General features: G+C 45.3%; 4 protein-coding genes across 4 annotated transcripts; all 4 read left to right on the top strand.

Annotated features, from left to right (window-relative positions):
- Nucleotides 1-1,269: 1,269 nt before the first annotated feature.
- On the top strand, nt 1,270-2,733 carry LOC126581185 (THAP domain-containing protein 6-like). Its single transcript, XM_050244673.1, has 2 exons — nt 1,270-1,686; nt 1,748-2,733. Exons 1-2 carry the CDS (start codon nt 1,422-1,424, stop codon nt 2,434-2,436), a joined length of 954 nt encoding a protein of 317 aa, XP_050100630.1. The 5' UTR covers nt 1,270-1,421; the 3' UTR covers nt 2,437-2,733.
- A 351-nt stretch (nt 2,734-3,084) lies between these two features.
- On the top strand, nt 3,085-4,560 carry LOC126575345 (uncharacterized). The gene is made up of 3 exons (XM_050235991.1): nt 3,085-3,365; nt 3,439-4,404; nt 4,471-4,560. Exons 2-3 carry the CDS (start codon nt 3,535-3,537, stop codon nt 4,558-4,560), a joined length of 960 nt encoding a protein of 319 aa, XP_050091948.1. The 5' UTR covers nt 3,085-3,365; nt 3,439-3,534.
- Nucleotides 4,561-10,228: 5,668 nt separating this feature from the next.
- LOC126575334 (uncharacterized) lies at nt 10,229-12,305 on the top strand. The gene is made up of 2 exons (XM_050235980.1): nt 10,229-10,646; nt 12,031-12,305. The coding sequence occupies exons 1-2, from the start codon at nt 10,229-10,231 to the stop codon at nt 12,303-12,305; spliced, it is 693 nt and encodes a 230-aa protein (XP_050091937.1).
- A 3,825-nt stretch (nt 12,306-16,130) lies between these two features.
- On the top strand, nt 16,131-18,148 carry LOC126575328 (uncharacterized). Its single transcript, XM_050235966.1, has 2 exons — nt 16,131-16,440; nt 17,118-18,148. The coding sequence occupies exons 1-2, from the start codon at nt 16,131-16,133 to the stop codon at nt 18,146-18,148; spliced, it is 1,341 nt and encodes a 446-aa protein (XP_050091923.1).
- Nucleotides 18,149-27,903: the final 9,755 nt, after the last annotated feature.

Genomic DNA, 27,903 nt, shown 5'->3' with positions numbered 1-27,903 from the left:
GTCAATTGCTTCACTAGCCGCTGATTACCACAGAGAGTGCTTTCTGTTTGAGCTCCATTTCCAACTTTCGTGTCATGGATCTTTGGTGCCATATCATCTGCCCGGCGACGGTTGTAATCACTTTCTCAACTAGTGCGTTACGGCGAGTGTCAGATCGTTTGTTCGAGCGATCGTAATCAAGATTATGGTAAATACTTTGATTTAGCCGCTCCGGTATGATCAATTCGTCATCAACGATCAATCAATCATCATCTTGCGGTGACCTAATGTTACCTGCTGTTGTTCATCAAGAACCTAAATCAATTCTAGAGATTACCTGAACGTACACTAGTAACGGTACGGAGAAATTGTGGATGATTGATCGAGCGTTGGTGCAATCGGAGGATCATCCAAGAGAGATTCATATCTTTGATTGGTGAAAGAGCCACGACATTTGTGCGGCCGTCAAGGCGATGGTGTTGCGTAAGGAGCTCGATCTAAAGCAACAGGTAAGTTCTCAGCAAGAGTGCAATGATAAGAATGGATGATGATGATAATTCATTTCAAACAGTTTAATTATGAGTACGTATTTCGTGCTCTGTTTAGTGAAAACAAATCAACTAAAAAGAAAGAAATGGATAGGAAAAGATGAAGAACGATCGAAAAACAGCGGCAGATCAGGGGGGTTTGATGTGTACGAGTCCCATGCTGTTCATGATGTGTTTGCCCACCCACACAACGTGTTCCACTTTCCTAACAGAAACGGTTTACCACGTTGTTCATATTCAAATTCGTCTTATTTCGAAAGAAATACTTTCAGCATGGAAATATTTATACGACGTAGTACTATTTCCTCCTTTAACGTGGTTCAACGATTCGGATTAAGGCCCCGCTACACATGGTTCAAAGGAAGCGTCGCCCAAAATTTTCCTTACACCGCAGCAACTATAAAATCATCCTTTCAACACTAAACTCACCCTTCGGACCCTTGTATTCCCGTAAATGCGTTGTGAAAGGCGTTAAAATAAAGGCAAAAGAATTTGAATAAAACGGTTCCAATTTGTCTTAGTGCTTTTTTCCATAGGCGACCGCGGAAAAAAATACAAAGACACGAAGAGGGTGTATTAAGAGACAGGTGAAATCACCAAAACGAATACCTGCATGAAGAGAGCGCAATTTCTATCCAAAATCATGGGAAAACTTCGGAAAAACAGCGGAAAATCATCGTTTAAACGCTGCTGGGAGCTGAATCGGATCAGTATAAACGAAGTCGCGAGTCGAACTCTTGAAGCCCGTGAAAAAAACTGACAAACAAAAAACTGAGTTCGTTTATTCGTTTGTTTTGGTTGAAATCAGAGACGCTTTGAGAAGAAATCCGTAAAGAAAGTTAAAGTTTTTCCAGTTTTTCAGTGCTCTGATTGCTCTACATTGGTGGTTTTAAGATGCCTTATAGATATTGCGTAGCTCCGTTTTGCAAAAATAACAATAATAATATCAAAAGGCTTGGCACGGTGATTAAGTTTCATGCTTTTCCGCAAGATGTGGAGTTAACCCGACAATGGGTAACATTTTGTAGAAAAGATGCAAATTGGCGTCCGTCTAAAAGTGGTGCTATATGTTCGGAGCATTTTAGGGCTGAGGATTATCAATTACACCAATCACCACTGATTAAAAATTATCATTATTTGCGACTATTGCAGCCATCAGGTATGATACCTTGTTTACCTTTATTTGGACTTTTTATCTTACATTAAAATGTTTCTTTTAGCTGTTCCTTCTATACTACAATGTAACAATGACTTGCCCCTAAGTACGGAGGAAATAGAGGAAGAACGAATCCTCAGAATAAACGCTCTATATAAGACCCCCAAAGAAAATGTGCTTGACTCAGCCAGCTTGATTCAGGTGGAGCAAGAAAACAAGGAGCAATCAAATCAGAATCAGGCTGAGGAAGTTATAAAAACCCTGAAATCAGAAAATCAGAAACTGACCGAAGTAATTCTAAACCTACAGTCAAAGTTAAAAGAAAGTCGCGATGCAAATGAAAATCTGAAAGACAAACTCAAAAAAATGGAAAAAGAGCTAAAAAATAAGGATAAAAAGAAGTATGATTCTACGCAAATTATGGATGTCCTTAAAGAAAAAATTAAATGTACTTTGTCAAGCAATCAAGTAGATCTTATTTTGAAGAAAAGAAAACGGGTCAAATGGACGCCAGAAGAGATAAGTGCAGCTCTAACGTTAAGATATTTTTCCAAACGAGCTTATGCATATTTGGCGGTTGATTTAAATTATCCACTTCCTTCGTTATCAACATTACAACGCTATACGATGAGGAATCCTAACGTTCGAAAAGGACCCAAGGAGACACGAGCGTGCAGCTCGGAGGAAAATCGGACGCCAGCGTACGAGATAGCTCTTATCGGATGCACTTCGGCGGATGAAGCTACGAGATAGTTCCCATCGGATGCACTCTGGCGGTCGAAATATCCTTTTGTACTTGAACTTTGCTAAAATTTATGGCAAGCCAAACTGTCAGCTCAGATTGAATTTGGTTTCGACCTTCTCGCCACTTACATCGTAGCATCCATTGGTAAAGGTTGTGCTATTGTGACTCGTGAAATGGAAAGAATAAATTACGTTGGAAAAATGGAACTTTATATCGCTGCCGCGATCGGCTGTTACTGGAAGGGAGAGGAGCATATTCTGCTTCAGTGCTAGATTATTCCGTTTCCGTGGAAAATAATTTCTCTACTCAAGATGTGTGCGATTATTACGAGGCAAGCAGTGAAGCAGTACGGAGCAGATTCGTTGCCGGATGCTTTCGATGACCGTACTCTCGAGGACTGCTTGAGGTATTGGTGCCTCAAAACGAATCAAACCCATCGGGCGGTGAACATGTTGCTAATTATAAGGCAAAAGTTGTGTACCTCTCTGCCGCGCTCAGCCAAAACTTTGCTACGAACAGCAAGGACAGCGACAATGAAAATAGTTGAAATAGGGCAGACTAAGTATTGGAATTCAAGCATGCCTTAAACATTTTCTGCGGTATGTTACAAAAAAACTAATGTTGTTGGCATTATGCGTATCACTGATTTTTCGTTTGATGCTTTCAGAGGTCGACGAAACCTCTCTTCGCTAAGTCTTAATTTCAACGTCGATGGAATGAAGGTGTTTAATGCTAGCACCATCAACGTTTGGTCCGTGCTAGTTAATGTGCAAGAAACACGCAATAAACGGCCAATGCCTGTGGCGATTCACAGTGCGGAAAAAAGCCCGGAGACTTGGGGTCCTTCCTGTATCCAGTGGTGCAGGAGTTAAAAAACTTGATCACCAACGGGTTGTTGATTGAAGGGCGAACCAACCGGCACGAGCGTTTATAAAAGGTTGGTTCTACATTCTTTTTAGTCATTAGCCGCGCTGAATTATAATATAATAACATAATCAAATTATTTCTAGGTGTTTTGAACTACAATTCCATATATGGATACCTGAAATGTGAAGCTAAAGGCCACTCTGTAGGAAACGTAACAGTGGCAGGCGCTGCAAGGACAGATGCAAAATTTCATCTGGGTGTCTACTGCGACCCTTGCAAGACAACAACACCGCTACTGGAGATTTATTAGAATAGATTTAGGAATAATGAAACGGCTTCTGAGCGGAAGGAAAGATGGAAGCCTAGGTTTTGAGGCCAAATTAACTGCCCAGCAAATAACCGAAATTTCCAATATTTCGACATCTGTTGATCTTCCAAGTGAAATTCATAGAAAACAACGTGGTTTGAATTGTTTGGGTTATTGGAAAGGAAGTGAATTTAGCAGCTTTTTACACTATACTAGTTTAATTTTTCTAGAAGGTAATGTTGCAGATAGCGTTTTTGAGCATTTTTTACTTTTTTTCTGCTCGATCACATTATTTTCGACCTCTTATTATAAAAAATATTGGACTACTGCCTCAAAAATGCTAGAACAATATGTCGTGCCTTCGGAAGATCTATATGGAAGCCGTTATATAACGAGCAACGTTCACAACCTGCTACATGTTGCTCAGGAGGTTTATCGATTTGCTCCGTTGAGCACCCTATCTGTCTACCCTACAGAAAATGCGTTAGGCCTTATGAAGGGATTGATACGGCATGGGTATAGGATTTTAGAGCCGGCAGTAAATCGACTATCAAAAATAGAAGAAGAAGGGAATGAAACAATGGAAGAAAAAACATATCCTATAATTAATTTATGCGCTAATCGTAAACAGGAACTAGTGGATGAAAATTTCATTCTTGATTGTATTCGCAAGAATTCATTCTTTTCGACAAAAGATAACAAAATTATCCAACTTAAAAAAGTAGAACAACGAACCGGTCAGCCTATAGAACTATTTGGCAACGAATTTCTATCTAAAACAGATCGATTTTCAACGCCAATAGTATCCTGAACACTTCATATATATGTATGTAACAAAAATAGCGTATCTACAAACATAAGTATGTTTCATGTTAGCGACATAAGATGTAAACTAGCAGCTTTAGATTATAAGAATGATAATTATTTAATGGTTCCTGTAGTACATACATTAAGATAATAAATCTACGGACTAACATTTTTTTCCGTTTCATTCCATTTTCCTTCTAACTATATCTTAAGACTAGAATTTGAGTCTAGTTAATCACACTCAGTTCCTCATTTCAAAATCAGACATTTCAAGATCGGAAAGCGAACCTGCGAAGGGAAGGAAGTTATCATTATCATCATTAGTTGAGGAATGGTTTTCTACAGCTACTGTTTTTGCTCTCGCATTCCGGCCGTTCCACAATATACGTCTCTTAGCGTTTCTAAGCCCATTGATTAGAAACCTTGTGACCATTTTATTGTTCACCTTTTCATTTTCAGTAGTGCCTATTACTCTAAAAATATGTTTAATGTTCCGCCTAAGCTATAAAGCAATTCGATCATTCCCACCTCGCGAAACACCGGACCAAGTGCATTTTGCCTGCATTGCTTCGGAGAACAACAAATCTAAGCTCTTGTTGCCATTCGCTTTTCCGAGCGTTCCCCATTAACGATCCAATCGAGCCAACTTATCTGTAATAGAATATGAAACGTTAATAAAATACATTAAGTAATATTGCATCATTCAGTTCTGGCTTCTGCTTACCATCGCTTGTTTATAATTTTCCTCGTTTTCCTTCTAATTTTTCCAGCTCTTGAATAGAATTAATTGGATTGAATGAAAATGTTGGCTCCTTTCGACTCGGTTGCGCTTCTATTTTCTCCAAAATGGCTGGAAAAATTGCCAAGGCCTCAGTCACTGATTTTTCCATGCGGGCTATTCTGTTCGCCAACATATTCATGCTGGCTTGCAGCTGCTGTTGGCTGTTTGTATTTTTTTGTAATCTGTTGCAAATATGACCAATGTTGATTGTTGGTGTACATGTCCGTTCTCTTGTTGTCGTCGGGTATGCTGTGTCTGCTGATGCTGATATAATGGATGTATTGGCAGATGGTTCGATCCGTGGTTGAGCCAAGGGGTCTATTTCTCTGTTTTCATAATTAAAGTCCACTTTCTTCGTCTTATTTTTTTTCTGTACGGGCATAGGTCCCGGCGACATGCTGCTCGAGGACATTTCATACATGTCCTCTAGGGCTGCATTCCCTTCTTCAATTGTTTTAAATTTGCGATTTACCACGTTAAACCACTTTACTCACTTTTAGAAATTTAACAGGTGTAGAATTAACTGCAGCCGGTTTTGAAATGAGCGTTGTTGTTAGGCATTGAGAGCAACAGAGTACTAGATCCTTTCATTTTGAAACACACTTGCGTTCACAGCGTGTACGCACGCACAGGTAGCAGTTGTGTTAGTTGCAGGAGAGCGTGTGTTTCATAATTAAAGGATCTAGTACGCTTGAAAAACAAAACGTGCACAGAGCCGCCGAATTGTTATCTCGCACAACAGTTACAGCTTTGCGACATTATTATCCTGACGACAAAGATGCAAAAAATCTGGCTGAAATCATTGATAAAAAAGATATATGGTTCAGTTTATCAAACTCATGTAGCCCTGTATCAAAACTTGACTATAAAAAATCGTTAATCGGCAACGACAATCAGATGGCGGCATTAGATGACATGTATGAATTAATGTTAACTATGAGGGCCAGATATAAAAATAATGTACAAGTGTTCCAAAAATCTGTACTAATGCAGATAAAAAGTTTGAAGATGCTATTCGCGGACATGAAGGAGAAACACAACATAAAGTTTTTGTCTACGCGTAAGGTAAGCAATCCTCCCTTAACCCAAGAAATTTTTATTCAACTTTCACTGTAACTAATATAATATTTCTTTATTATATTGACAGCTAAATAAGGATGTGCTTTGATGTGCTAAATAAGGATGTGAAAATTTATTTTCTCAAATCAGGCAGATGGGTGGGGTGTACGACCATCCATCACCACTAAATTGTTTATTGATTCGAGTAGAGCAACTATCACTTGTTGTGACTGATATCACCTTCTTGGAAAAAGTTAATTAGTTTCGGCTTGGCGATGATTTTAAGGGCGCTAAGTTTGTTCCCACCAATCTGCACAGACCGATTCCGAATTCGTACGGTAGCGAACGACATGGATTATTCCATTTTTAATGATACAATTTGTATTTCTATGGATGCTTTTCTATGGTTTACCATTTTTTAAAGAAACGGAAGCAAAAATATCTACTTGAAGAACCAATTGTAGGGCCATCTGATTGTCCCTGAACGAAAGATAATAATTAAAACTTTGGAATAGAGAACCTCACTGCTGAAAGAAGTGAACGACAAGTTTACCTTTTTTCATTTACTTTGTACGAAACCTGAATTGAGCTTCCACATACAGTTATCGAATAGCTGTCTGAAACATCTGAATCTTGCCTGTTCACGAACAACAATTGATCGGATTAAGTAACAAGATTGGAGAACCGAAATGGCGGTGGCAAATTACTGTATGAGACACTAGCTATCATTAAGATAAAGAGGGCGTCAACTGGAAGCATGCCCAATGATCCGAAAATGATCAACTGAACTCAATTACGCAAGAATGAAGGACCATAGACAGCCGATCGCCAAACGGTAAATTGAAAAGGGATCAAGAATAAACCAGTACGATGTTCATACTATCTGCCTTGGGACCATCATTAGTGAGGTGTTTGCTTGTTTTCCCGATTTCTGCAACCATCATCTCACGATTCGTTCCATGGTTGTTACACGAAAGCTGTAACATCTTGCTTCCTTCCTGTTCCGACCTTCTCAATCGAGAATGCTTGGCAGCATTTCGATGTCACAGATCCCAATAGCTTTTCAGTTTGGTGTTCGCAGGGGGTCGAAGATGGTCAGTTCGGTCATGTAGCGATAGTTCCAACAGAGCGTATAATTTACCGTAGTGCTGAGAGATGGTGTAACCAATGGCTTGAAATCGATAAACACTGGTTGCTGCACACACATATCAGTTCAACAGTTAGACTCTTTCGTGTCTAGGGAATCATCTCTATCAACCGCGCGAAACACCGATGATGCAAAAAGCGGAGAGCTAGCAGTTAAGATAAGTTTGCAGAACATTTTACACTGTGAATTTGATGCGTCCAAATTCTTCAAAGCTGCAAAGTCTCTTGTCTTGCAGTCACTGGTGTACATCGACATGATGCTATTGGATCTCGTACTAACGTGAAAAACCCCGTATCTTTTGGTTCGCATATGAGCATCTTGTGCGGTTTTTGGCAAAAACATAAAATAGGTCGGTAAATTATCGACAGCATTTTGACTTTAGCGGGACAGGCAAGAAGTAGTACGGAATGGTAGAATGAAAGCCAACACTCGCGCCATTTCCATTATCTATCTTCACACACCAAGCAAATGATGAAATAAAAGGAAAATGCTATAATTATCGAGACTTCGGAGAGATGCTCGAGCGAGATAAAGAGAGAAGGAGAGTATAGAAGTGTGTTAATTTGCTTCCGTTTACAGGCAGCCTTTACCGGTGGCACGCGGTTAAATAGTTCATCTGCTAACTCGTCTCCATCCATCCAGCCAGCAGCATCATCGCTCTGATGAATTGGTCAAATGGTTGCAAAGGCGCTGCTTGGAAAACGGTAGTGTTATCGGGATATTGGAACTGGACCAGACCAATTTAACCGGTGTTCCATATTCTCCCCCAAAACGGCCGAGAAACCAGGGAACACGGATAGAAGACCGTAGAGCGGCTTGGGTTCTAATTAAGAATGCAAATTGAAATTGCTGATACGAGCTGCTTCGTTGGCTCTGCATTAAAATGGAACTGTATCTATCAATAAGATTTGAGAGATAATATTTCAAGGGGCACCTCAGACAAAATGAAATGTTTTGAAAACGAGTGAAAACACATCGCTGGCCGGGTGATCAGCTGGAAACCGTTGTAACCACACGATATGATTACAGCAAACCGCTACAACCATTACTAACTATAACTGTACAAGTGTGTTTGAGATCACCCGGATCCAGCTTAATTTTTGGGTGAAATTGTATATAAAATGTTAAATTTTATTCAACTCGATGCAGTATTTTTAGTTAGTAAGACATAGTCTAAATACATTTACAGATGTACAACAAATACTGCATCCATTCACTACAGAGCTGTGACCGCCCTGGGGGCAATAACAGAATCGAAACGAAAAGAGGTGAGTAATCATGCGAGTACCCACGTTCAAAAAGTACTTATGCTCCGGATTGTGCGTGTCTGAGCTTATCTTAAAAAAAAGATAAATTTTCACTTTACTAAATACCGCATGCATCTCCCTTTTCTTCGTATCCCCCAAAAACCACCGGTAATGATCCATGGATGGAGGCGATAATTTCGATAACTAATAATGGGGATTTAATTAGACTCGCAAAGGTCGGCACTAGAAACCCTCGAAAACTTTCACTGGACCAGGGCCGGTACGGTTCGGTACGTGTTCAGATCGTAACTGTGTTCCTGTTTTACGATCAACGCTTTGCTGCGTTCAGATCTTGCCGCGTCCTACGTCCCCCGGCCGCGGGGCTCATTGTAGCCGTTGTTATGTTTCTGTTTCATCTAAATTAGTAGAAGTGTGTTTATTAGGATACCTTGGCCCAGAGAATGGCATCTTCATTTAGCAGAGGACGGCTCGAAGAAAAGTGAAACTCTCTCAACATGATCGAGCCGCGATGACAAATGTCGGCAGCATGTGCTCCGGATTTGCGTTCGAGCATGAGAAAAAAGTCGTTAACATAATTTGTTGTATTATACGAAAAGAGAGACAAACTTCGCGGTATCGTGAGCAGCGTGGAGACATCTAAAGACGAGCGAGAGGATGGGAAAGGGCCAGAACGGAGGAGGAGAGGTTGCGGATTGGTTACCGATTCCGAAGATGAAAACGATGCCGGCGGCCACATTGAAGAATCCGCGAGGCAAACGCAATTGGGCGATCATCAGCTGTTGTGTGCGGCCGGCCGATTGTTAGCCCTGCCTGTTGGGTAGACTGTTTGATGGAAAGAAATCAATTTCTGGCTCTCCTGCGGTTTGCCTTGGTCGTTTTCATTCCGGCGCGATTCCGCGGCCGCGTACTCACTATACAGGCAGGCCCCCACCGTACGGTACACTGGCTTTTAATGGGGAGTGTGCCGCAGAGTGTGGTTGAATAGCTCGCTAGCTGGCGCCAAGCCCCTTGGTGTACCCCCGGGGGTTAACTGGAGGCTGGTGGCTGGTGGCTGGTGTATTGGTGTGCTCTCTGCCGCGGCCGGGATGGAGTTTTGGGCCTCAAAATAACACAATCTTACGGAACGGCGGGCTTCACAGATCAGTTCCCTGGAGCGGCTCCATTCGCATTCTGGCACTCGTGCTGACAATAGGTAAAGCTGGTTGTGCTCCCGGACCGTCCCTGTCGAACGAAGGCATTTGTTTTGCTTCAAGAAGTTTGTGGAAGTTTAATGGAACGTGCATTGTTGTGTCGCACAATGAGCTACCTTTAAGAGTGATCGTTCTTTAGTGAGACGTTTTATTTTCATTCTTCTTAACAAGTGATAAACACATTTAAGTAAAGTGAAGACAAACGATTCGATAGCAAAAGCTGTGAGATGTATGAAAAGGATCGACCCATTAGATGTTCCTGGCTGTCCTCGCTTATCCTCGTAGTGACGATAGGACGGTTCGGTTTGGTACGATGCAGTACTTCACCACCAGTGGCAGCAAATGGCAGGAAACTAAACTCCGGAGCAACGGCCATGGACTACAACCACCTCTTCAACCCGTTGAGTACCGTTGCTGATGGCTTATCCGGAGCGCTGGCTGGGGAAAGCGTAAAATTTAGTGCCAGCAAGAGTCACGTGCTCGATCTGCATCAGTCACTGCGGAAGACGCTCGACGCTACCAGTGCCAGTGGTAATTGGCGGCCCCGGAAACCTCTGGCAAAACCTTCGACGGCCAGCCGGAGCCGGAGTCGCATCAACAATCGGTCAATGACTCGATTCCTGGAGGTCGAGATTCCCGCCGGAATGCAGCAGCTCGATGCGCCGCCTCAGCCGACGTTTCAGAAGAAGAGCACCAACCCAACCAACATCACCGGCCTGGCGGAACTCTACCGAAGTGCCGAGAAGTCTCGCGGCTTGGAGAACTTTTTCTGGAAGTATTTCGTCGACAGCGGTGAGTGGTCTGTCTGGATGGGCGGATGTTGTTTACGATAGGGTATCGATGGTTTATGATTGGCCCTTCAGAAGTAACGGGTCGATTTAAAGACTCGTCTTCCCAGCGATGTTTAAGAATATGGCGCGGTTCAGCTCTAGGATTCAGGCCCACTCTTCCACGAACCGAGAACCTTACATACACAACCGTTGAGGTGTAGGGTGTAGATTGCATTTATTTCTATCAATTACCTACCCTGTTATCGAGAGTAATGGATACCATAACATATGGCGAGCGTAATGGATAGCTTCTCATTACAGATAACGTATTCCTTTATCATTATCTATATTTCCGATTATACGTCTTCACGAGTATTACTCGCTAAATGCAAGGTAGTCTTTCATCGACTAATATTACCCTCTCAGCATTGCATGCTCATTTGATATGTCTACAGTCAATTTTTAGGCTGTATCAGATTTTTTTAAATGAATATTGCGGCTACACAAGTTTAGTTGTCCTTTGCGTAGTATTTAATAGAACATCGTTTATTTAAACGACTTTATTATTTTATTGATATTTCCCATAGCATTTAAACTGAAGAGCATAGCTTTTAAACTGTCTGTCTAGATCTGTATGATGCTCTTCATTTCCTTGAGTTAATCACATTAGAACATGTTAACAAATGTTTGATCAATATTTGATCACTGATTGCCTTTCGAACGACCATTACACTTACACTCGACACGATTTCGCTTCCTTTTTAGTTGCCAAATGAAGATCCGCAAATCACTGTTCAGTACATTTATTGTACATGTGTTAATAACAAGAAAAGAAACATTTGTTAACAAGTACAAAGCATCTTGGACCCATGGTTGAGTTCTGCTACAAATACACAATTGTTGGCTACACGAGCAACATCGTGTTTTTTGGGAAGAGACTGTCGGAGAGAGTATTGTGCGAACGAAAGGAAACCACAAACTCTGAGGGTGAAGTGACCAAACAGACCATTTAACCACGCTTAATCACCGGATTGGCCTGTTTTTCGCCAGTTGGTAAGGTTCTTCTGGTACAGTTTGGGCTTTTGCATGTGCGTACCGTGTACCATACCGTTACCGACTTCCTCCAAAGTTAGTTGCAAGTCGCTGTGGGAACTTAATGACCCACGATTTAATTGCGGCAGGGAATGCGTGCCAGGCGCCGCGAAAGCGCTCCCGAGGACCACCACATTAATTGAGGTCATTCTGTGCGTCGGAAGCTCCCATTTACGTGTGTGCCTGACACCACGCATGCGGAAGATGATCATAGGGTTGCATCTAGCACCGTTCCTAGCTACTAACTCCCGTAATCCGGCTGCTGATGAAGATGAGCGCTGCCTTATACGACGATCGCTACCTACCATTTCCAGACGTTTCCGCCTCCACCGACGACGACGACGACGGCGACATGGAAGCCATGGACGACGCTGAAGGCACCAAGAGCGCGGAAGCGAGGAAGAAAAAGTTCCACATCAAGAAAAAGTACAAAAAGTTTTTGATTCCATTGTTGCTGGCGTATAAAATAAAGTTCCTGGCATTGGTTCCGGCCATCATTGGTGGCCTGATATTGCTGGTGAAATCCGCTGGACTGGCCGGCTTCTTCTTTGCGCTCTTCACTGCCGTCGTCAGCCTGAAGAAGTACTAAACTGTCATCATCCTCCTACCGCTGCGACATGCGATCGTGTCTTCCCACTGCTCGCTCCCTGCCTCGATCACTGATCAATGGGTAAGCATAACAATCTCGAAATGTGGGCCAAAATGAAACCAAGCGGTACTTTGACTGGACTACAAAGGCACCACCTTAATAATAAAAAAGCGATACGAAGAGCAGTATAAGGTGGTAATGATTTTCCTCTTTCTTTTTCAGTTGCGGAAGGTGACCAACGCACCCGGCGGCGGCCCTTTTCGTCCTCTAATTTATTATCGATTTTCGTAGTTTTAACGGACATGTTGGGACGGCAAGACGTCCATTAGGGAAAGAACAGTGTCCATGTCAGTGTTCCCTGACCTCAAATACAGATCCACGTTGAAGCTAGAACCAGTAATTTTAGCAAAGATTTTGAACAGACCTTTCACTTCTTCTGTTAGCTACCCTTTTGGCCACGCTGCTAGGGCCAAAAATGTTAGGCTAGGTTAGGATTGATGTAAAAACGCGGTTTTATTTATTTCATACTTTCAATGGAGGTGGATGATGAAGCAGAAATTAAATGTTCATGGTTTGTGGCTCGCATGATCCATGAATCGTATGGGAAGCAACAATGAAATGTGAAATAATAGGCGAATGAAAAGTGTAGATAATTAAAACCCCAAAAAAGAAACAATCGATTGAATGATTATTCCACGACGGGAAGGAAATGGGATCCAATTGTTTGAACTGTCAAAGCCATCGAAAGCTTGCTCGGTAAGTATGAAACCGGGGCGACGCGAATTTCAGAACAATATATAGGCCGTTGGTTGTCGAGGAACCACCGATACAGTTTATATTTATCAAACACCATAAAACATATCTCGTACATTCAAGCCCTATCAATTAGCAAATGGCGCAAAAGTGCCGACTTTGTATGCATTTTTGATAACTGACAAATTAAAGACTATCTTCAGAGAAAAATTTAAGAATTGTTTCATGTTCACAACCGCTGATCTCGAATATATTGTCATATAGGATTTCATATTCATGAGCGATCCCTGTTATTCCAGCTAAACATATGTTAGCTAGAATGATTTCGTAGTGCTTGGATTGCAGTTGCACTCATAACATAACAACTAATAATTGAGTTGAACTTTACAGCAATCTTCCAAAATGGACCCCCGAGGACACGAATCGAGGACACTTGAATATACTTCGCTCAAGGCATAGAGCGATCTGGATCAATCTGAAGGCAGTGGAAGGCCGCCTACGATGGCGTTCCTTATCGGCAGTTTGTTAGCAAATGTGGAGGCAACAGCGGAGTTCCTAATCAATTCCTATTGGTGCACTGATCAGCAACTGCAACGCAAATTGTTTCGATAGCTTCTTTTTTTTCATTGCTGGTGCGATTGTGCGCTAACGATACTCTTCGAGCTTTGCAGGGTTTTCCATCTTAATGGACAGGAATCGATCGATCAGCAAAAGGTCGCTAAAACGCAGGAAGTAGGTAGTAAACTGCACGCTGGGCATGCTGAGAATTCGTTCGTTCTTCGTTTGGCGGTATGATAGTTTTAAGAAAAGAATCAATAAAAATCAAACAAATATAAAAATTCTAACCAGAATTTAACAAATTCAAGAAAATGCTATGCGGTTCTCATAGTTGATGATGAAAATGGAAATGCATTCTTATAATGCTGCTTTGCTTTTGATCCCGTTGGTATACCAGCATCGATATTTAAGGAGCGCGCTGTGTCCTTGGCAGCTCTTCTTGCCTCGAACTTTATCTGGGGATCTGCATGCTATCTTTCTTGGCTTGTGGAAAAGTCTACATCAGCATGGTTTGATGCCGTAAAGATTAACGGTGATCAATTTGTTGGAATTCGTTTCAAACACTACCACAAAGTTTCATTCAACTTTACTTATCTTTACAGTTCTTAATACCTTAATACTTAGTACCGCAATGAAGAACACTTAATCGCTAGAAATTAAAAAGGGGCAGTTCCCCCCCGATTGATCGCAGCCGCTGCGGACAAGTGTCATGCGATGCGTTTGGACGCCGAAACAAGCGGACTTCTGCAGTCGATGGCCTCTAGCGTAAGTCCTTCGCCCCGTGGCGGTCATCCGTTGATGTCGCAGGCCACCAGTAGCGGCAAGCGGTGGAGTGCGATGACTGTCTCGAGACGAATCAGATAGGGTCCTGTTGATTCCCATGACCGAGCACGTGCTTCCTTCTTCCTGCTTCCTTTGGGCAATGCGACGGTACCGATCGGCAAGAAAGATGCCTCCTTACCGCCATCGTACGATTCCCGGCCAAGATATCCTGGCCTAGAGCGAATCCTGCGCCCTTTTAGCCCCCCCCCAGGACTCCAAAACCGCGCATAACGCTTCAACTTGTAACGCATAACGCTGTTGAGCTTTTTTCTCGCTCACTCATTCGTGCGAGAGCGAGAGATACTGTTTGCCCCTAAAGTTATGCATGTTTTGAATTCGCTTTTTAGAATTTGTATTTGAGTCAACGGTCAACGGCATATCGCCACGCCACGTGTTGCGCAACACGTCACTTATTTCACTGCCGGTTCATGCTAGTTTTTGCATAGGCTAGATGGGTTTTTCGATTTTTCGATTTTATGGTAGTTTAATCATACTTTGATCAAACCGGGTTCGTCGCTGAAATGGGCAAGTCTTTTGATTCAGACCAAGAACGGATTGACGAAGTTGTTTCTAGAAAACTATCTACCTATACATGTTTTTGCAAATACCAACATAAACTGCTACTATTCAAGTATATTTGGTCGTATTTTGTGGGCGATTTGTTAAAAACTTCATTTAAAACAAGATTCTGCTCCCGATTTTGCGTAAAAAACCAAGCTTCACGAGGGAACAACGCCATGAATCGATGCTAGTAGGACCATTAAAAAAAAAGATGATTGAGTCAATAGTGTGAAGATGCATACAGTTGATGAAAATGTGTTTTATTCTGTAGCTATATCCACCATTTCACTTTCCTTGTCTCAAGCCAAGCTGTAGCAAACGGTTCGATTCAGGCTAGTAAAGTCACGGGGATTAAGCGTGTCATAAATGTTTCTGCGGCTTAAATGCCCACACTTTAGCAAGCGCCTTAGTAAACGCACGATTAATATTGGAAAACGAGATCGCGAACGCGAGTAAAAAAAAAAAAAGAAGGTGTAGCTGTACATATGATAACAGAATAAGCAAGTTGGCATCACTTTCACGCCATGTCTTTCAGGCAATAGCTTTCAACTGCTGGCTGGAGGCAGAAATATAAAGGAGGAAAAATAACGGAAATGCCAGACTACATTCAGAACACAGCTCTTTCATTATGCGAAACAATGTCTTCCGTTGTGATCAGTGATCATTCGTGGCATGTTCTTCATTTTTCTTCATTGACCAACTCTCGCGCGCCCCCCTTCGCTTTTGCTGCCGTCTTGGTTGAGCGGCACAGGGCCTGGCGTGTGTCTGGGTTTTCTTATCAGCGTTGTAAATGGGTTTCCAATTAACGATCCCACAATTGCGTAACGCAAAGATGTGCATTTGCTGCCCTCGTTGTGCCAACGATTGCGTGTAGGTGGTCCGGTTGAGTGAATCCGGCTGGAAACGGTAGAAGCTGTGGGCTCGATCCACGGGCTAGCTGGCAGGTTGGTCGAGCAAAAACCATCGTTCGGCGTACCATCGTTTTCCCTGATAGGCTTTATCGAATGTTGAAGTTTTGCGATTTTAGTTCATCGGCGATTACTAACCAGTGCGGACCGCACTTGAAACTGTTCCTTCCGACCGGAATCGGTTGGGAATTCGCTCAAAAAAAGGAACCTATACGGGAGTACGATGTTGGGACGGTTTTTGCTGCTACTGTTCGGAGTGCTGGTAGTGGTTGGGTTGGGCAGTGCCACCACCAACAACAACGATACATCCGTGGGCAGTGTGACATATCTGGACGTATTGCGAAGGATAACGAATTTGCGGGGCGACGATATCCGTAAAAACCTGCGATCACTACGGGACCTGGCCATACAGCATGGGTTGATCAAGATGAGTGAAGTGAATAGAGGCGCCACCGAAGACGACAAGGAAGAGCAGTCATCGGAAGGGGAAGAATCGTCGCTGGAGTCGTCCTTAGAAGGTGATTTTGGTGACGGTAATGTGCGTCAAGGTGATTGTGGTCAGTCGCTCCGAGGAGTTTGGACAACTCAGCATCTTCAATCATACAAAAGAGCATTGGGAGTGATCGGTCAGAGCAACTGTTTCGTGATGAAATTATTTTCTAACAACACCGAAAAAAAAGCTTCAGTTGCTTATTGCTCAACTCATTGAAATGCGTTCGCGTGAGTTATATCCGCATATAATTTTCGGTGAATCGATAATTTGATACCGACATGCTCGCGGTAGCTGAAAACCGATACATAATTGCAATATGTGCTGATCGTGTGCACCAAGCACGGTATTTTGACTGTGACGCTTTCTGAGCACACACTCCGATACTCCTGAAAGCCGTTTTCCACATGCGACTCGAACACGCACGCCCGTCTTGGAGTCTTGGGCACGCGTGATTGCTTAGAAATGGTAAAGCGAAGCTATTTCGTTACTGACCACGATCAGCAGCATGAGCGATTCCCGATGCGCCTCAATCATTGGTTTTAAGTTATTGGCTGCTAAATGCGTGAGACCAGAAGCACGTTTTTTTTGCGCATAAATCTGTCCTCGTGTGCGGTGGGGGGAGCTCAGTGGGTGTTAAAGTTTTCCACCTCACTGCGAATGCGTTGATCTCGTATCTTAATGTTTGTGTTCTCTTCTTCATCTTTTTCCCCCCCATAGGTCGTAAGAAAGGAGGCGGTGGCGGCAACAACAATAATAATATCGTCGTAGCTGGAGGGGGCGGTGGTCACGATGACGGATCGTTCTCGATCAGCATTGAGGAGGGTGGCAACAAGAAGGGCAAGAAGGGCAAAAAGGGCAAGAAGGGTAAAAAGGGGGGCAAAAAGCATCGCAAACAGAAGCGAAAAGGATGGAAGAAGCACATGAAGAAAGCGGTCCCGATCGGAATGGGCATTTTGGCGCTCAAAGCACTGCTGCTACACTTTCTGCTGAAGAAGCTGGTGATGGCGACGGCCTTCTCGCTGCTGCTGAGTAAGAAGTCGCTGCTAGTGTCGTCGTTGATCGCGTTGAAGTTGCTGCTGCAGCAGCCCCACAGTAGCGATAAGAGTGAGAGCAGCAAGCTGGAGGTGGTACACATTCCGATACGCAAGGAAGCGGGAAGCTTCCACAAGAAGCATCAACAGCAGAAGCTCCCGTCCAGCAAACTGAAGCTACCGCCCCTGACCGTGCCAACGAGCACGCCAACGAAACCGCCCGCCCTGGCGTTCGATCAGTTCGATCAGTTCACCGGCACCGATCACTCGATCCAGCATACGCACCAGCAGATGGCGGACTTTGGTGGCAAGTACATTCCGCTCGGCTACGAGAGCAACCACTTTCATTTCGATGCGACGCCACCGTCGTTCGGTGGTTCGTCGAATGTGGAACAGTTCTTTGACGATGCCGATGAGCTGCAGTTCGATCGGAAGGATGAATGGGACGATGGTTGGAGTGGCTGGAATCGAGGCGAAGAGCCCACCAAGCGTTACGTGGTCTACGAAGGTGGTTACGGTGGATGGGGAGACTCGAACCAACAGCAGCAACAGCAACAGCAGCAGCAGCAGAATGATTACCAGACTGACCACTACCGCGCTACGCCTCCTTCCTCCCCCGATCACAACCAGGCGTATGGGGCGGTTCTGGGCGATTATGCGGCAGTTGCTGCTGGTGGACGCCAGCACTTGATGAACAGGAGAAAGCGAAAGTTCTAAGCCCGCACGGCCTAAAAGTGGCAACCGAAGGGGCGAAGGCTTCGTCGGGTTTATTGGTTCAACAGAGGAAGCCGAGAAGCCAGGGAAGACTCGAGAAGGCATTTACGCGACGAACATCAGCTATTCCGCGAAGCGATTGAAAACCGAATACTGAGCGGAGAACAAAGCGTGTATCCGAAGAGAAATCTCCATCCATCGCTTTCGAATACTCATTTGCATAAGCTGTACTTAGCGCGGACGCGCATGTAGCCCACCGTAAATATTTATTTATTTATTAAAATTACGCTTTTGCAGGTGAGACCGAGGAGCTCAGGACGGGCGCGCCGGTTCTGCGTAGAATTACCGGGCAACCGGGGATCACTGAGAGAAATTATATTTAAAACAAAAAAAAAAAAAACAAAGCAAGCTTTTGATTGGCTTTCCTCCCTTAGCGCGATGGCGTTTAGTATAATATTAAGAAAAGGGCGTCTGTTCTCTTTAACTCGTACTCTATCAGGCTCGCCAGGTCATATGTAATGCTGATTTCTTATCCTGAAGTGTTAAGCGCTCTCCGTTGAAATATATGGCCAGTTCAGCCAACTACCGAAAACCCTACCGTATCGACAAGAGCGACTGTTGAATGGGGAATGGCAAGGTCTCCCTGAGGCTCTGAATCATTGAAGCGAGTTACAACACTATACGCACCACGCGCTTTCTCGTTCCTGGCGTGCCGGAAGTGTGAGGGAATGGAAATGCAAAGCTGTGTGTAGCGCCCTGCTTTTTACTAGGAACGATTACTCAACTCTTCTCGCTGTTCAAATATATCCACATTTCACTTTTTCATAAACCAACAAACCACAACCACACCCTGCCATCCCATGCCATGCCTGGCCTTTGGTGCATCGTCGATAAGCTGGACACGTGCACTGTGCACTTGTGATGGATACGTGAAAATGACCACACTTACTCACTGCAGATGGGCGATCACCGCGGTGACACTTTCACAAAAAAAAAACCCCACAGATCCGGCCGGCCATCGAGCGAGGTGTGGCCCGAGTCGTGTTGCTGCATCTCGAGGTGCTGTTTCAAATCCAATCGTTGTTTGGAATTCCGTCGTAGCCGTCACAATCGTTATTTAAATAGATGGCTTTGTTTTATCATTTGTAAATAACCACAAAACAATGCTTATTAAATGGCAAACCAACTGTTTAAATGTGACACTGTTAAGTGAGCTGAACACAACCGAGCGGATGAGAGGGCATTGTTTGGAGAAACGAAATCAGGCTGATGGATGGTGGGATGGTGGGATTATGCATCATCTTCGTCTGGTCCAGATGGTTTCATTTTCGCGGACTCATTTCCGAGCCGCTGGTCCAAGTGAAAGTGACATTCTAATAAGGCGTTTCGTTGAATTGTAAAACGCGCGCTCAACGTGGCCAAGAAAAGATTCTTCAGCCAAACGTTTGGCTTCCCAGCAAACAGCAGACACGTGACACGATCCAAGGAGTCGGCGACCAGGAATTCATGTCAACGAAATACCAAACTTTTGGACAATGAACCAATGGGCTATGGCCCGGTATTTGATTCGCAAATTACGAATCCACCCGCGGTATCTCGCATACAAGGCGATCGAAAGTGGGACAAACGCGTCACTCACGGGGGGAGGGCGATCCGGGGGTGGCGATCCTTCCGTCCTCTTCCGCGAAACAAACGCCATTCATCCGATGTGGCGGGGGATGTGGTCCGGTTACCCGGATTTCGCTCGTCGTTGCGATCGTTGCCGTGAAGTGAGTCGGTTACCAACTGACCCTGAGACCACGACGACGACAACGACGAGAGCGGACGGTGTGTTGTCCATCATTTTCACAGGGGGAAGAGCGGTGTAGCGATGACCGCAGACTTTGGAACGCCGGTACCACGCCGGTAGACTACCTTGCACACTTTCACTAAACGTTTGCAGCCACCGGGAACCGGGTCTTCCTGACTGACCGACCGACGTCGTCGTTTTTTTTTGCGCCACTTCTTCGCTCCTGCATCCCTCCTGGTGGGGTTTAGTGTGACCGTCAGCCGCAACCGTGCCCATCCGTTTTAACGATCGTGACGATGAACCGGACGGACCGCCAGAGAGGATGCACAGTCCACAGCCGGTGGGTGGGTTGGACGGCGACCGGCAGCAGATTACCTAACTCGGTTGATCGATTTTGTAATCTGGAATGACGCCATTACTGCGGGGCGCGCTCGAAGAAAGCAACGAGACCGATATATGTGGTGTTGCATATATGTACCACTCCCGACCAGACTCCGGGTGCATAGTGTCGCATGGTATGCTATGGTTCTTCCTACCAGGTGGAGGTGGTGGTTCTCAAGGTGCTTAAGATGGTCAGTGACACACAAGCGCTGCATGAGCTGATCGACGCTGATCGTCGACGATTGTTTGACTTGGGAGAAAGTTTCGGCTCGAGACGAACGACGCCTCAATGTTGTTTCTCATCTTCTCATCTCAAGGCGTTGTTCGAACCACTCTTCTCGGCTCGTTAGCCCACCGGGTGCCCTGTTAGTGGCATGAATGAAGAGAGACAGAGCTGGAAAGAGAGAGAGAGAGAGAGAGCGAGCGGGATTGCGAGAGAGAAGAAAGAAAAAAACGATCTTAACACTATCGGCGTTGGATGGATTCTTGATGATGTGGGAATGTTCGATCAACGACGCGCAGCTCCTCACGCATTCCACCGCACACTTCCGCCGCCAGGAATGTGTGTGCTGCGTGACCGAAATGCGTTGCCATGCGAAAAAATGGGTCAACGTCGCGAGACTCCTCCGCTAGGCCGGGACTATTATGGTTTTGAATACAATTATCATCTTCCGATACGGTAACCCATACGGCGGAGAAGATTTTAGCTCCGGTTGGCGTGATAAAAATGTGTACACTGCGTACAGGAGATGTCTCTTAAACAGTCCCTCACTGTCTCAGCAAAACCGGAGAAAGTGATTTTGCATACTTTTCCTTGGAAATGAGCAAATAATGACTGTCTAATAGGAAAGAGGCCCTATTTTGAGTTATCTTTGGAAGGAAATTTGTCTGAGGAAGAGTGCAAAACGTCTCTATAATCAAAATGTCTTTTGGCACTGGCAACCATACATCTTGGATCAGCGATCGCTCAGCCCTTCTTCCCCCGCCCGGGGGGTGTGAGCCACGTGTCGTTGGGAAATGTTTGAATAAATGTCATCGTTTATCGCTGCACCGCGATCGAGGGGCGGAGTTGCTGAATGGGGTGAGATTGTGAGAAATTTTTGAAATTCCTCCTCGCCAAGCGATTTTTAATTTTATTTCCTTCACACAGGAACCGCACCGCACCGCACCGCAAAAGGGTCAATCAGCGAGGGCCTCGCGGGATCGAAAAGCAATCGACCAGCGGTCGATCGGTCGTTCGATTTCGTTTTCTCTGCGGCCCCACTCGTGAGTGAGTGACGGTTCACTTGCACTGCCTCTGCACTGCACTGCGGAGTGCTGCGGCGCTGCGCGCTGTGACCTGTGATGCACGGCCATGCCTGAAGATGCATCGCACGGGATCGCCGGTTGTGTCGGTCGGGCGAGGTCAGTTGAAGAGAAATTTGATTTATGTCCTACACCCGACACACTCACATGCAGAGGGAACGTGCAGCGAAATTTAAAACTCGATTGTGGCACCACCGCACCACCCAACTCACTTGCCGCATCCCGGAAGGGTTCGTCGCTTTCGTTGCGATCTTTTGTTGTGCTCGCGCAAGGAAGCGTTTCCGTGTTGGCGAGATCACAGGCAAAATGAACAGTAAATGGCAGGCACGGCTCGGCACCGCATCGCGCCGCGCAAAAGGTGACAGAAAAGTGCATCTCAAAATGTGCACCCTGCCACAAATCGACAAGCACCGGGTCGGGTCGGTTTGGTCGGTCAGCGGACTCCGGGAGGATTGATGGGCCCATGCGATCGAGGTTCGTTTCGTTTTCGCCCTTCCCCGTGGGCCTCTGGGATGCCCTATCGGGCTCAGCGTTGGTCTTTTCGATGAATGAGCCAATGGGTTGGGTTTGACAGGTTTTGGAGGTGACGGTAAATTGCAGTCGTTAATCAGCGATGGCCAGAGACCGCGGCAAGATTCAATTGCAAGCACGCGGCCACGGGCAGGGGAGGGGACGGGGGTGGAGGTGAGTTTCGATGGCTTTCTGCTTGCTCGCATCAATTATGCTATATATCGGCACCGTGGTACACCTCGATACTCTCTCATTTATGGGATTGGATAGTTTATGGGTTGGTGCAAGAAGGAATTTCTAGCCATTCCTGCCAGGGGCACACACGTGGTACGTTTCACGGTTTAGTTCTCCGGAGTTAGATCGTTGTTGTATCGTGAACTTACTGGACATTTTTTTTTATTTTGCGATTATTATCAAGCAATCGTACGTTACAAAGAAATGCATATTTACAGATTGGCAACGTGGAAGTGGTACATTCTAATTTAGTCATAAAATTAAAACTGTGTTTCATATTAAGATTTTTAATTTTTTTATAAAAGATCTATTGCTATAGTAATTTCATTCAATCAGTGCAAATGATTCGCTTTTATATTACACCCCTTAATCGCATTCCAAAACTATTGTATGGAGCTAGGACGTCTTCGTCTATGAAAAAAAATCTCTCCGCATACATGGTCTGTCGCAAAGTAAAGAGGACTTTTTGCATAGGAGTGTTTCTGGTGGCGCTATCTGAGTGTAGGTATTTTTATTTGATAGGTACATCCTTTAGGGACTTTCAGTCAAAATTTCATGTCATTTGGTCCATTGGAAGCAAAATTATGACGACTGAAGTGGCAGTATGTATGGGTGATCGGTACAAGCAATCTGAACGGCTAAAAATCCACTATCAAGTTAAGCTTTTAAACTCGATAAAACGTTTACCGAATGGATGCAATAAGTTTATGGAGATGATTGTCTATCCAGTGACAAAGTTTTTGAGTAGTATACGCGTTTCAAAACCGGTCGTGAAGATACCAACGACAACCTTCATGTCGGTCAATCCAAGTCCGTGATTAGGCCAGGAAGCATCGAATGAGTGCGGAATTTTCATAAATTAAAAACAAATGACCGCCGAAACGGTTACTGCCTAATATTATCTTGATGTTTTGAGGTGTTCAGTGCATCTTATTCGTCGGGTTGTGCAAGAACATCGTGAAGAAGGGAGTTGACGCTTGTAGCGCCCATAATGCGCCATCACATCGATCCACGCTCAACACTGTTTTTTTTTTTACCAAAAACTGTATTTTATCGAACATTCCGGCCCCGTAATAATTTGATCTGGTACCTTGGGGCTTTTAAGTATTCGGTAAACTTCATTTGCGGATGAAAGGAAAACGCTATGCTGACATTTTGGCTGTTCAGAAGGCTTGTACCGACCATCCAAACATACTGTCACTTTACGGGCCATTTATTTTGCTTCTAGTGGACCAAATGTCATGAAATTTGGACTGAAAGTCCTTAAAAGATGCACCTTTCAAACAAAGATTAATGTAGCTCTACCAGAAATGTTCTTATGGAAAAGTCCTGTTTACTTTGCGACAGACCATGTAGTTTCGCCGCATAAGAAATCAAATATACCTTCTGTTTGTAGCGTCTGTTTTTAGTCTAATAATGCAGAGAATGCTAAAACTAAAAGAAAATATTTTCATTTCGGCGAGTAAACGCAATCGCAAGCAAAAAAAATCGCAGAACCGTCGTTCCCACTCGTATTTGTTACTCTGGCCCCAAATTATTAGCATACGTTTGCTAATAAAAAGAAACAAAGCTAATAGGGAACTGCAATAAAAAAATAGCAAGTCTAGCCTAGTATTTGATGGCCTTACATTTATCCAATGCGATATTATATTGTAAACGTGTGGTTAAAAGAATCCATAAAGGCAATTTAACCAACCATTTAATATCCACTGGTTTCGATTACAACCCTTGATGAATGCAAGTTCCTTAAGCCTGTATAATAATGCAATACGAATTTTATGTCAGTGGCATAAAGTTACCCAGCGGCATCGAGCCCAACGAGGGAAATCCCCGAGCTAACGAACGAACTTTCGATGCGCATCCAGTACAGACCAATTGCGTTTAGTCCACAGATAGCTTAAACGATCGCTTTGTTGCAATTGTTTACCTCTTCATTACCGGTGGTGAGGTTTGAATATTTTTATTTCACTTTCCATCTCATCAAGCGAATCTGCAAGCAGATGGACTGAGGCGGCGGCTCAAGAGGCTTCAATCTCCGCCAACGATATGCCTGTCCAAAGAAGAAAGCGCAAAATACGGGCGTTTAGCCGAGGGGCCGAAGCCTCTTCACCGCTAATCAACCTGTATAACCCCTCTTCTTCCCTTTCGTTTCATTCCCCAGCAGCATATACCTTGGGGACATTGCGAGGTCCGCCCATTGGCGCACATTATTCGCCTGGTCATGAATGCCACTCAGGGATCAAGGACCGGCTTGTAGTGACCGAAAGTGTTTACACACCCCGTCTCTCAATACCCTTCCTCCCCGATTGGCAGTTAATAGAATCGATTTATGCACCGTTGGACTCGCAGGAAACAGGACCGAGCACACCCTCAAGCAGTGCGTGGATCTCGCTCGAAATTATTCGAGAAAATAAATATGATCATTTGACGATGGCATTCGTGTCGCAGGTCGCTCACCCTCGGCCTCGCCGGGGTCAACCGCGACAAAGGATGGCTGCAGCATTTTCACTCACCGATCGAGATGCCATTGACCTCGATATCGATCGGGGGATTAGGGAAAGAGCGCAGGCTTCGGTTCAGGCTTCGGGATCGATCTAGCAAACACTGAAGCGCACTGTCATGGCCGCCGCATTTGGTGAGGAAATGTTCGGCTGGAAGACTGGAACCAGAAACCCCAAAAACCTGGAGAACCATGGATGCGGTTCATGTGGATGATAGAAATCGGATTTTACGATAAAGACTAAGGGCAGCGGGAGAGGTACAGGAGAGAGAAAAAAGGGTCGCTTTGGCTTCGATCCTTCTGGCCGCGATCCATTCTATCGATCGCCCCGGGAGAGAAAGAGAGAAGAAATAGACGCGATGCTGTGTCGGAATCTTGAACATAGAAAGTTTCACCTGTTGCGTAGCTCCTACTGATTTGTTTTTTGGGGCGGTTCAGCTCAACTGGAATTGATTTTGAAACAAATCCCCCACCTTTCCACGGCACCAAGCTTGTCCCAAAATGGAGAGCATAATTATTGCCAGACGTAGAAGTTGACGAGCGTCGCCTTATCGTTGCCGTACGATCGCGTAGCACGACAGCAATTTTCCACGCTTTCGTCCCCACGGTTTCTCTCTGTCTTTCTTTATCACAGAATTTGTTTTTTTTTTTTGGGGGGTTAGCTCTGACGTGCGTTTGTGGAATAGCAGCGCCTGGGTTACCGAAAGGGAGCACGGTGCCAGAACAGAACCGTAGAAAATGATGTTTGGCCAGAGGCTTCTGCTGTTCACTGACCTGAGCTGAGCCGTTCTGAAAGACGATCGTGATAAGCCTTCCAGCAGCTAGAGTCAACGTTTTGCGCGTGAAAGCTGCGTGCGCCACCCGTTTGGCCACTGTCACGATGTCGAAGTTGGATTTTTCATTTCGATAAGCGTGAAAAACGAGAGTGAAAACATCTTCGCGCGTTGCGGAAGCACTTAGAGTGTCGTAGAGCGAGAGCACGTTATTGACCTCGCCCAACAGATCCAGGGTTCGGTGGATGAACAAAGCGATAGAGAGAGAGAGAGAGAGAGAGAGAGAGAGAGAGAGAGAAAGAGAGAGATCGTATTGAGGCGCTACAGAAAACGGTTCCGATTGTAGTACCACGGAGCAGTCGGAACGCTCGGAAGGAAATCAAGATTAGGCAATAATCGTAAATACATCAAACAACATCGGAACATACTTCATACAGCATTGGCCGGGTATCCGGGACCACCGGATCCGGGGGGGTGCTGGTCAGCCACAAAAGGCCTTGCTGGTGAATTCAAATAGCACGCACGCATATCGCCCTGAACTTTCTAATTGCACTAGCAAGTGTTAATTCACAAAGCTGGGCGGTGCTGTGGCTGAGGTCTTTCGTTGTCGTAACGCGCGCAAGATGCTCGCGCACCCGAAGTGAGCTGAAGCGATTAGATAGGGATCGCCTCCGATAGCGCTGAGGCGGTCCTTCGTTTTCAAACCGATCGCGTGGCGTTGGCCCTCTTTTCAGCGGGACATGGCGCGCGCGAGAGATTTGGCGCAATGGAACCGGAGCACGGCACCTGGTCAGTGGTTTCGATTAGGAAGTTTCCTCACGTCGTTCGCTCTAGTTCCGGTCTCCTCCACGCACACACACATGCACGCGTACACCGGATTGCAGCGTCCGATGTTGGACAGAGGGAGTGATAGCGATTGGCCGCTGTGTGACTCCATTCGATACGAGTTCATTAGCGACTGTTAGGTAATGGAGCGTACGCGGAGTGGTGATCGTAAGTGGAGCTGCTGCTGCTAGTTGCTGATCAGTTTCATCCGTTACGAGTGATAACAATGGGCGCAAAGAGATGATTCATCCTCCAGGCCGAGGCCGTTTGGAAAGCTTATCGGGAAGCAAGCACATTGAATGATCTGTTCGATTTCCGATTTCTGCTTTCCCAAAAAAGGAAGAACAATGCAATACATTTTTAGGTACTGATAAGGGATATCAGATCACTCACCTTGAAGTTGCAGATGGTAGAACAACTCTCCATGCAATTACCGAGCCCCTCCACACTCGACCCACATCGCGTCGCTTTGCAAATTCCTTCCTTTTCGACGCACAAATTCCTACATAACGCATCATCATCGCCATCGCCATCTTTCACCGTTTACCTGGTGCTGCAAAGATAGGTCACGCTGGCTGGCTGGCTGTGGCCATTACTGGCACGACGGACCGACGTACGTACGCAGTATTGGCCGGTGAGGTCGACACTTTGCGGCGTCAAACATCTTCTAGCGACCACTTTGGCGACATCATCGAAGCTTTCTCCGCCGATTACCCGTGCCAGCGCCGAACCCTGAAATTGGGAATTCAGCGCTGACTCTGGGCCGCCCGCGTCCTGTCCATCCTCCGAGGCTCCTCATTATTTTCTCACGCATTATTCCCGCTTTGCGCCGTCCCAGAAGCGTGTCGGGGACGATGGACAGCATAAACCGAATTTGAAAACCAAATGTCCGGGACCAATCTTCTGTGTTGGGGCGTTGGGAACGAATGTTGCGAGAAACGTTTCAGATTTGACGCGTGAAGAGCCACCCAAAATCCCAAGAGCAGCAGCAGCAGCATGGTGGACATTGTTCCATTCCATTTGCTGGACCATTTCTGTCCCCGGACGCACTGACGCTAAAAACATTGTAAAACATTTCCTATTTATTGTTTTGCTCCATTGTTGGCATCCGCCTTTAAGTAACGGGTTTTGATCCTTGCAAGGGCCACTCCCTAGGATCGTTGATCGCGACCGCTTCTCACGGATACGACTGTACCCCCCCGGGGGGGGGGGGGGGGGGGGGGGGTGGTCATGGCGCGGTCGCGTCTCATCTTGAGAGTCAATATTTTCCTTTGTCACACTTAGTTTGGCCACATTTGCACCGCCTCGGGCTAGACTGGGTTGGGTTGGGCCTGAACAGAGCGAGGAAGAAAAGTGAAAACTGCCCAACCGCGGATCGCCGTGCACGATCACCACCGATCGCCCCCCCCCCCCCCCTTTCTTTCCCGGTCCACTGACGGAA

The sequence above is a fragment of the Anopheles aquasalis genome, chromosome 2 (genome assembly GCF_943734665.1).
Source record: "Anopheles aquasalis chromosome 2, idAnoAquaMG_Q_19, whole genome shotgun sequence".
Taxonomy (NCBI): domain Eukaryota; kingdom Metazoa; phylum Arthropoda; class Insecta; order Diptera; family Culicidae; genus Anopheles; species Anopheles aquasalis.
This window is presented reverse-complemented; position numbering and strand designations above follow the sequence as displayed.

What these genes read in the sequence shown, in the direction of transcription:
- LOC126581185 (XM_050244673.1), top strand. Translation starts at nt 1,422, where the DNA reads ATGCCTTATAGATATTGCGTAGCTCCGTTTTGCAAAAATAACAATAAT. An exon ending in GCGACTATTGCAGCCATCAG is followed by an intron (nt 1,687 to 1,747) that starts GTATGATACCTT and finishes TGTTTCTTTTAG; the next exon opens with CTGTTCCTTCTATACTACAA.
- LOC126575345 (XM_050235991.1), top strand. Translation starts at nt 3,535, where the DNA reads ATGCAAAATTTCATCTGGGTGTCTACTGCGACCCTTGCAAGACAACAA. An exon ending in ATCGATTTTCAACGCCAATA is followed by an intron (nt 4,405 to 4,470) that starts GTATCCTGAACA and finishes ATAAGTATGTTT; the next exon opens with CATGTTAGCGACATAAGATG.
- LOC126575328 (XM_050235966.1), top strand. Translation starts at nt 16,131, where the DNA reads ATGTTGGGACGGTTTTTGCTGCTACTGTTCGGAGTGCTGGTAGTGGTT. An exon ending in AGAAGGTGATTTTGGTGACG is followed by an intron (nt 16,441 to 17,117) that starts GTAATGTGCGTC and finishes TCCCCCCCATAG; the next exon opens with GTCGTAAGAAAGGAGGCGGT.
- LOC126575334 (XM_050235980.1), top strand. Translation starts at nt 10,229, where the DNA reads ATGGACTACAACCACCTCTTCAACCCGTTGAGTACCGTTGCTGATGGC. An exon ending in GAAGTATTTCGTCGACAGCG is followed by an intron (nt 10,647 to 12,030) that starts GTGAGTGGTCTG and finishes TACCATTTCCAG; the next exon opens with ACGTTTCCGCCTCCACCGAC.